The sequence below is a fragment of the Xenopus laevis genome, chromosome 3S, assembly GCF_017654675.1.
Source record: "Xenopus laevis strain J_2021 chromosome 3S, Xenopus_laevis_v10.1, whole genome shotgun sequence".
In the NCBI taxonomy this organism is placed as follows: Eukaryota; Metazoa; Chordata; class Amphibia; order Anura; family Pipidae; genus Xenopus; species Xenopus laevis.
The window spans coordinates 103,536,095-103,546,775 of NC_054376.1; the positions used below are offsets into that span (position 1 = coordinate 103,536,095).

The following is a 10,681-nucleotide window of genomic DNA, read 5'->3' on the forward strand; positions in this document are numbered from 1 at the left end:
AGCAGTAAATGCAAAGTTCTTTTTGAAAAAAATGATCTCCCTAGTGATGTTCTAATAATCCTTCCTTACTAAACATGTAGAAGTCTAACAGGATACAGAGAGCTGCCATGAGAAAGCCATTTTTATTGGTTCCTGGTTCCATCCCACTGCAGTCATACCACCTGTACCTCTCGGATAGTCTTCCTGGGATGGGGAGAGAGGGCTGAATGGGTCAGTCACACTTGGAAAACCCTTCATTTTATGAAAAACCCTTTTTAAGGGTAACTGGAGTCAGAAAGACAAGTTTGAACAGACTACGTACTTTAAAGGAAGTTCAGCAAAGGCACCAAAGAATTGGAATACAGAGACAATATTTGGCACCCTCCTACTGGCAGTTAAGATATGGCAATTATGGCTTATCTGTTATAGAGCAACAGGAAAAAATAGATACATCAAATGGTGGGATTTTAAGACCCCTAGATTACCATCATCTGCAATTTCTACACAACGTCACAGTATAAAGGAATTGCTAAGGTTATTATGGGTTATCAATCCGAGGCCGAAATTAAGGCAGAACAATTGCACTGCTCGTAGGGTTAGGTAATGGGGTAACTAGCGGAAGCAGTGGAAAAGGATCTGCTGGGAAGGGGGGAGGGGTTAAATGACAATATTCAAATACACATGTATGTGCTACAACTTGCACACAATTTACAAAAACAAAATGCTACTTCTACCCTTATTGTTGCATTTTTGGCAAGTGGTAACAAGTTAAGGTGTGCCCACAATAATGCTGGAATTTTGGGTGAAAATGTTGTGAAAATGCTGATTTGCAGTTGAAATTCTCACTTTGTTCTTTGCACAACCTTTTAATATAAGACAGTTATTTACTAAAGTCCAATTTTTTCTGGTCTGACTTTTAAAGAAAAAAAAAACTTGAATTCTTATTAAACTCCAATGGTGTTAAAAGTCTGAATAAAAAAGTACTCCAACTCAGACCTGTCGAGATCATGTAGAAGTCAATGACAGGAAGATATCGTGATCTGCGCTGGGTTTCGTATAATAATCATGGTTTTCGCCCGATAATCCGAAAAAGTTGGAGTTTTCAGGCGTCAAATCTGATAAAAACATACAATTTGTATTCTTTTACTATTTTATCGACTCTATTCCCGCACCAGATTGTTTTCTGATAAATAGGGTAAAAAAAGTCAGCGCAATTTGGTCGGAGTGGTTTTCGAGAAATTTTAGAAGTTTGATAAATAACCCCCTTAAAGTATGTTAAAACTATCTAAAACATATCTGTCTGTTTTTTTATTCAGATTTATTTCTGCACTCTTAAAGCAGTAAAAATATTGGGGAAACTCTTGATAAACAAAGCAACTTAGAAAAGATTCCCTGAAGGTCTGACTATGTCCCATACTTACTACATATTGGGGGAAGCAACTGCATTACTGCTATGCTATTAGAACAAAGTGTTTTCTATGTATTGCTGACATTTTAATGGAATCTGTAGGGAAATGACCCCTAGTCCAAACATACATTATACTTTGTTTAGCTAAAGGGTCAAAGGGGGCCCCTTATAGGTCAGAGATTCGGGACTTCACATGTAATTCACATGTTATTGACCCTATCACCAAGCAAAATATTTGGGTGAGACTTGTAAATAGCTACCTATGGTGAGATAATTTGTTCACATCGGTTTCAAGATCAAGAGAAATGATAGGGTGAGAACTAAAGGTAGCGTTAATTACAAATGGAGACGTCATCAGGATACAACTATTTTACTTTAATGAACAGAAAGGGCCAAACAAATACTCTTTTCAACAGAAATTACCTTTAAAGGATTTTTAATTAATGGATATTTGAAAGTTGACTAAAATTACATTTTTGGTAATGATACAAGAAAATGTTTTTGTGCAGAGAGCCCCTCCTCACCTACAAGTTATTGGGGCAATTTATTGTGGATTATTTATTTGTACCAGGCATATTTTTTCATGTATTTATACATATTATTTGACTCTTCCCAAGCAAAACACAAAGGCTGAACTTGTGCCTCTACCAAAGGAATATAAAATAAGGCTGTGAATGAGTTATAAACCCTAGACAGATTCAGTGATTTACACGGATTTTGTGTGAACCTCCTTGTGAATGAGTTTCATGTGAGATTCGGAGAATTTTGGACAGCAATTGACAGTGATAAAACTTCCATCTAGCTTTTTCCTGATGAAAAGAGACACTTTCTAACCTTTTTTGGCAATAGTACCAAAACAGCCACAAGACAGCATTATTTATTTGCCAATATAAATTTCTCAGGGGCCCACAAGAGAACCTGGCATTGAGAACCCACTCTCACAAAAATTATGTATAATAGCACTAAATATAATCTGTGTTTTATAGGCTTATGCATATTATAATAAAGGTCAGATGATATACCTGGCTGAGACCCATAAGGGCTGGTGTGTATATATATATATATATATATATATATATATATATATATATATATATATATATATAAATATATATATATAGTGACATAGTACCACACTCAATGGAAATACTTCAAGTTCACAAAGGGCCAAACAACTCCAGCTGCTATTAACTATTCCACTGAATAGAACTTGCTTAATTCTGAGCAGCTAATTTTAAACTCACTTCTAGATGTTACAAAAATTGGCCATATTGGTTTGTATCCAGTTTGGAACGTCAACCCCCACCAGGGCAGAAGCAGAGTTGCCCTACTGAGATTCAACTGCCGCAGGGTGAATTGAGGCAACTGTGACCCAACTGTTTGGACTTTGTCTCAAGAAAATCTGCTGAGCCCATGAGCCCTGTATTAGCAGCTACTTGAAATACTAATTAGAAACTCAGGTTACAGTAATTATCCATGGTTTTGCAAATGAGCTGTATTTGGGGAGAAGTGACTGATTTTGAGAGCCAAAAATAATGTATTCAGGGTTTGGAAGACCATTTTGTTTATTTTATGTTCCCTAATAAATGCATAGCATTTTTCCCTTTTTGTAAGCCCCCAGGCTGTGTATCTTGGCAGTTCAATAAAATAGTCTTTATTAGAGGAATCTCTGCCAAAAAATTAAAACATTTTTATTTATGCAGTAAAAATATCATTTCTAGCACATCATATGTATCATGGCAGGGATTCAGGAGCTTTATGGAAAGTCACCCTGGCCCTACAGCCTATCATACTTAAGGTCCTCCAAACTTTAAGCAAAACTGATTGGTCAGGACTAAAATGGGTTCACATTTAGTTTACAAAGTGTCCCAAGAAGCCTTTTAAACAGTTAAATTTCCTGTTAGTACACAGTATTAAATAAGAAAAGACATAAGATTAAAAATAGCAGATTAGAGACGTGTGTTAGCAAGAGCTTTTAATGTCTGTAATGTTTTTGTCATGTCTGCCTCTTTATTTCCTTTATTGGGGAACAATGGCTGTACAGCAGAGACAAAACCAATGTTATTAAAACTTTTCTCAAATTTGGAACAATATTCCAATAGTCACAACTCCCAAATATTTCAAATCCCTACATTGACTTTGATATTGTTCACAATGTATCTTTGCTTGATTGGGTTTAGGCTGCTCCCACCAAAAGAAGTTCCTAAAATGACGGTAACTGGCATGCTCTGCTTTATAGTGTTGTGTAAAGAATAGATTGCTAGCTCTTATTGCCTGTATATTCTGGCAGGATAAGACACAGGCTCCCAATCTATAGGACAACTGCCCACGGGGCTCCAATATTTGGGGGTTAGTGGTTATTTGGATTATTGGCTGATCCTGGGAGTGAAGAAGTGAAGCAGGGTGACTGCTGTGACTATGTTTTTATTTCATTGGAATCTTGTTACAGGTAATAGGAACACAAAACACAAAAGGAGTCTAAAGCCGTCTGGCACAGAAACATATTTAATAGAAAATAAAATTATTCTTAATGTTTTTCAGTAGGTGAATAATTTAAATGCTTGTTTTTATATTAAATAATATAACAATATTCCCTTCACATTGGCGAGATACACAACAACAGAAGAACAGATGTAATCATCTCTGTATAGAAGCCATTTTTTTTTCGGATTATTGTATTATTTTTGAGTAAAGGATATACTTCAAAATGCGTATTTCTCTCAAGTATGGAATCCGTTATCTGGAAACCTGTTATTCAGAAAGCTCCAAATGATGGGAGGCAATCTTCCATTGACTCCTTTTTAATTAAATAAGTCACAATTTTAAATATGTTTTACTTTTTATCCGTAGTGATAAAACAGTACCTTGTACTTGATCCCAACTAAGATATAATTAATCCTTATTGGAGGCAAAACTATGCTATTGTTTTTTTTTTAATGTTTTAATTATTTTTTAGTAAACAAAATATGGTGATCCAAATTCTTGAAAGATGCCTTATCCGGAAAACCCCAGGACCTGAGCCTTCTGAAAAACAGGTCCCATACCTGCATAAGCAATTCTTTTCTTAAATACATATAGGCCTTCAGCAATTGGACCCTTCAAAACGTATGTGAATTAGCTGGCGTCTCCAGGTCACAAAAATGTTGAAATCAGTGTTATTGCCAAATAGGATGAAACTATTTTTTTTATCTACTGCTGATAAGACAATAATAAGTATCAACCAACGTAATTCACCCTTTAGCATATGTGAACATGATAAAGTCATCTGAAGTGCAATACAATGACTACTTCAAAAAACTCCCTTCGATAAATATAAAAATGACTGATAATGATGAGAGATCATGGTGCAAGTTCTGTTGCAGTTGGTCCATCCCTCTGCCATGCATTTTGTAACTCATTTCATATATTGGTTAAATGACATGCAACAAACTTGGTGAGCAGATTTATTACATTTATCTTAGATCTGTAGTCTGACGACATTTTGGTTGCAGAAAAAGATCAACAAAGAAGAAGGAAAAAAAAAAGCAGATTTTGTTGAGCGCTACATGCCTTTTGCAGTTACACAATATAGTACAAAATGTCACTTGCATTGTTTTGCAGTTTCTAAACTGGCAGTATAAGGCACATACAGGTATGTCAGATGCAGGGATATTCAATATCTATTAAACTGAATAAATAAAGCTGTTTTGCAGGAGCTGTACATATACAGTACAGCTTTTAAATTAAAAACAATAATAATTTTGCTTTGCTTATCTAAAAAAATGTACCATTTCTGGACTCTTATAGAGTTGAAGAAACACAAGTCTGGGGCAGGGCTATCTACAATTATTTGTGCGTTGCATAAAAATTAGAACAGATTTGTTGCTACCTTTAGTAATAAGAAACAAATCAGTATTTATAGTTCCCGGCTGCACACGAGATGTATTTTCTGTATTGTTTTTAATTACAGTTATCATTTTGATCAGGGAAACCTTTCCCAGTACCGTCAGAGTGAAGCGACTAGGTATGTGCTCATTCAGTGTCTCTGGAATTATCAGTACAAGTTTAATATTCAGTACTTTGTCTGTAGGATGCTGTTGGGCAACTTTGGGATCCTGCAGGGTAGGGGTTAATACACAGACACACACACACACACACTCATATAACCTGTAAATAACTTGGTGCTGCTATAACTGAACACTACATGAAATAACTCTGTCTGATTGCATCAGTGCTTCAGTAGACATCTGACCGTCGCATATTGCCATATTAACCACACACACCCAACTGTAGCTCTAATGGGCTGCACTCCTAGCACTGAGCGAGTGCAGAACATTTTTCCTTCCCACAAATCCCTGCAACCCATTTCCAGTCCTTGCAGTCAATGCCACCTCTTTTAATTGAGTGCTCTGATAAAAGTTCTAGGCCGCAGTCTACCAAGCTCGGATGCCATGATGAAGTGCAGATACGCTGCTGGCCTGTTGGATTGGAGTCTGCACTGTGTTCAAGTCCCCCACGCTAAAATTCATAAAGTTATTACCAGCTGACGTGGGCTGCATGCTAGGCATGGAAGAGTAACTGCAATTATAACTTCCGCTACAGGCTGGGTTACTGTAGTTGGAGTAGGCAGGGTAAGTGTTGTAGCTGTATGGGTTGATGCTGACATTGTATGGGGAATTGTAAGGAGAAGACTCTCCCAAGCAAGGCTTCCCATCTCTCACCAGGACTGGTACAGCTATCCTTCGTGGAGGTGGTAACCCGACCATTTCTAGAGTCTGATCTTGCCTCTGCCGTTTGCATTTGTACCTTCTGTTTTGGAACCAAATTTTCACCTGTGTGGAGGTGAGCTTCAGGACATTGGCTAAATGGTCCCTCTCAGGGGCTGACAGATACTTCTGCTGCTTGAACCTTCTCTCCAGCTCATACACCTGGGCTTGGGAGAACAGCACCCGAGGCTTCCTTCTCTTCCTTTGTCTTGGTCTTTCTGGGTCTTCAGCCTCTCTTTTGTCGTGTTCTAAAGTTTTTTGCAGGGGGCAGATATCTGAGGGAAGAAAAAGGATAATAAATAATCACTAAAAATTTCAAATAGTGTTTGGATCCAGCCTAAATCATTTACAGATCTTTTTTTCCCCATTTGACCACCTTTCCAATCTTTTGTTAAATGAACTTTAAATGCGCTCCAAAAAATGGGAAAGCTAACCTAAAATTGTATGTATATATATTTATATATATATATATATATATATATATATATATATATATATATATATATATATATATATATATATATATAGATAGATATAAAAACAAGTGCTCACCACAAATTTTAAAAAACATATATATGAATATATATATATATATATATATATATATATATATACTGTATATATATATATATATGTAAAGTGCAATCACACACAAATATACCAATATGTTATAAATATCAATTTATGATCTGCTTTGGTGCTGGTAACAGATATACAGTAGATATAAAACATATTTATGTGTATATGAAAACTGGAATAAACACCACCTTAACTATAATTATATTGTTACTACTTTATAACCCGGTCAGGTCCCAGATTCAGTAAAGGTTGGTAAGAGCCAATAGTTCTAATGCACAACAGAGCTGTGAGTTGTTATTCAAGATATAATTGTTGGATTTACTAAATGAATAAATTACAAGTAACTAAACTTTTTTGGCGTTTAATATGGTGGGGAGGTAACACTGAAATAGTCTCTGTTAGTTCCTATAAAGTAATATCTTCCCTCTGTGAGTGCTGCTGGTAACCCTTAAATCACGTAGACTTGAGAATACCTATCTCTGAGTTAGTAATTTGCAATTCACAGAACCATTTTGATGTTACTATAGCTTAATTAGGTAATAATCCTAAGAATTAACGTCTTAACATCATCACCATTTAGGGCTTAAAACTGCATTTTTTTTAAGTAATGCAAAAGTCCTGCAAGGTCAGACCAAAAGTGGCTATTTTAACATTTTTGAACAGTCATTTTACCACTCCTTAAAAATTAGATAACATCTATGCTAAAACATCAGAATATCTTAAATGTTAAGTCAGACCTGGAATTATAATGGGACATTCTATTTTATTAATAGAGGCTGTAGACATCATTGCAAACAAACACACAACCATATTTCTATATATGCAATGAAAATGAAATGCTAACGTTCCCTTTTTTTTTTTTAAAAAAAAAATCAAATTTTTTAGTTTTATGTTTGGCATGGTTTATGTTTTATGATTTGCACCCACAATGCATTGTTTTACCTACTATGCACTGCTGTCAGTGTGAATTATAAAAAGCAAATAATAAGCATAACATCCACAGGTATTATTTCTTAAAGAGTTTGCAGATATTACCTAATTGTTAAAGGAACATTTTCATTTATATTAATCAGTGAGCAAATATACCCCAGCCTTGGTGTTTTTGTGTTGTTATTTCTTTCACCATGCTAAATCTACAACAAATAATATTATGACATGTCATCACAGCACGCACACACACACATACAGGTGTATCTATTCTAGTTTGTGCAGCATTAAATGACTCTCTATACCCCTTTATTGAATAAAGTAATTTTTAAAATTGTACAGTGAATACAAATGAAATCAGTATTTGTAGCTGAAATAATTATTTGCTTCTCTGTTTCTATGGACCTTAACACTAATACTTTCGAAGAAGCAAATAATCTAACCTGTAAAGTTAAAAGTTTTCATCATTTACTGCTATCATTCATTTCTGTTAGTTCAGTACGTTATAGAGTAAGAATGGAAGCAACTGTAATTTATTTATTGATGTTGTATTTTGCATATTTTGTAGCATTCAATGTTGCGTCTCCTTTACTTAATTTCCTGCAAGCTTGTATACATCAGTTTTAAAATCAAAACAACAAAAGGGACAGAAATTGTTTGTAAATCCGTTTGGAGCATTTTGGGGGAAATATGCATAAAGTTTATGTATAAACCCTAATTAAAGTTCCCGCTGATTTACTTTATTTCTGAGTCTATTGAGGAAGTTAGAGATAAATAACAAAACTGCTAGAAATCCCTACCTACGCCTACCTGCACCTATGTATGTTTTTGTCCTACTGGAAAAATCTGTTAGAAATGGATAACACAGACACAAATTCAGATATAAAATATAACAATATCCAGCAAATTTTACACTCTAATGACTAATATGTTCAAAGTAATATATATATATATATATATATATATATATATATATATATATATATATATATATATATATATATATATATATCCATTATACATCCATTATTCGGAAACCCGTTATCCAGAAAGCTCCAAATTATGGGATGGGCATCTCCCATAGAGCCCATTTTATTCAAATAATCCAAATCTTTAAAATAAAACTTTTTCTCTGTAATAATAAAGTAGAACCCTGTACTTGATCTCAACTAAGATATTCCTTAAAATAAGATAGTCCTTACTGTAAGCATAACCAGCCTATTGGGTTTATTTAATGTTTATATGATTTTTTAGTAGATTGAAGATATGAAGATCCAAAATACAGAAAGATCTGTTATCCGGAAAACCCTGGGTCCCGAACATTCTGGATAACAGGTTCCATACCTGTACTACATATAATTATATATATACAATATAAAACATGTTTAATATGTATATATATATATATATTATAATGTATATTATATATGCTATTTTTGGTGTTTTTAATTACATTATACATTTTCTATAAGATGAGAACACAGGGAATTTTTTTTATTTAAATTTGGCTATTTAGCCATATTATACTTTGAAATAATGTATAGCCAGATACTGTCAACTGCTTCTTACTGTTTTCTTTGTTTCATTATTTTTTGCTTTGTTTCTCCTTGTATCTTTCTTTTTGATTTACAGCAAACCAATTTTGTAAATTAAGAAAAGTCTATCTATGTTAGCCCATTCATTTAGGCTTTGTTTAGCCTTCTTATTAGTCCAGGATTTGGAAGAGATTCTCTTTTATTTCCCAAATGTGTGGAACCCTCCTCTTTCCCTATTGTAGCAAAAGTATTTCCGAAACAATCCAGAAATCCTTGCAGTTTGTCAACAGAAATTAAGATAAGAGCCTCTCAGTCAGAAGGATGCAATGGGGATTCATTATTGTTGCTAATAAATGGATCTTAGATAAGATAAAGGAACAATGGCACTGCTAGAGTAAATATCAGCCAGCGGCCAGCACTTAGCTGCCAAGATTTGATCCAGAAAGACATTGCACTGTATGTGACTGGAATGCAACGAACAGCAAAGGGTTAAAAAATGAGTGAGTTTATGGATTCCTGCGGTTTTGCAAAGATAAACTTAGGAGAAATCTCTTTAATGGTGGCTGAACTGTCTAACAGCATTGACCAAAAATCACATTTTCTTTTAGTTGTGACATAGATGCCTTGAAATGCTGGGAGATTGGGTTTAACTCTTTGCATGCCAGGGGCAAAAAATATTTAGATAACTGAGAGCCTATTTACAGTCCCACAAAGATACCCCCCCCAACTTCCAATTGCTCCATAAATTCTATGTTTCTGGTAGATCTTGGCTAGAAACCAACATTGTGCTTTACCTTTCTTGTCATCTTTGGGATCTTTAGAGTCCATTTCCAAATAATTCTTAACAAAGAACGATCCAGGGAAAGACGAGGGGCCCTTAGAGGTGTCTCTCTGGGACATTTCCTCAGTGAGTTCAGAGAGGCAAGGGGTTCCAGGGTAGGACTCCTGTTTAAAGGTGGACAGCATGCAGGACGAGTTCTCCAGCCTGGAAGTGATGTCCATTGGAGACAATCCACTCTGGTGTTGCTCCAAGTTCAAAATGTCCTTTACAGAGAATGGAGTGGATGTCACAGGACTGGCAAACATGATGGTACCAGGTAAGCCCCCCAAACAAAGTCATGTAACCTCCCCAGACTTGGATAGACACAGAGAGAGAGATTGGGTCCCAGGGCTTTTCAAAGGAGAGCCATCTCATTCCAGCATTTAGCCTTCTCCTAGAAAGTGCTGAGGATGGTCACAGATCACTCTCCATAAGGCAAGTGAGGAGGGGCCAGTCAGTTCCCCAGGGCAGTTCCCTCTCCCTATTGGCTAAACCTGCAACTGTGACGCAGAAATCCCCAAAACTGTCACCTAATATAGACATAGCAGGGAAAAAACAGCCAGCTGATTTAAAGCAAATACTACTATACCGATTGTTGTTTTAATTGGCAGTAAATATTTTCTTTCTGCAGAAATCCAGCTCATAGTCACCTTTTTCCCCCCTAGAACTTTTGTTTACAGCTTCATTT

At 35.4% G+C, this 10,681-nt stretch overlaps 1 protein-coding gene across 1 annotated transcript; it reads right to left on the reverse strand.

Annotated features, from left to right (window-relative positions):
* Nucleotides 1-4,312: 4,312 nt before the first annotated feature.
* On the reverse strand, nt 4,313-10,374 carry nkx2-5.S (NK2 homeobox 5 S homeolog). Its single transcript, NM_001086721.1, is given in 2 exon segments — nt 4,313-6,407; nt 9,968-10,374. Coding segments are annotated over 2 exon segments (900 nt in total). The 5' UTR covers nt 10,260-10,374; the 3' UTR covers nt 4,313-5,799.
* Between the last annotated feature and the right edge of the window lie 307 nt (nt 10,375-10,681).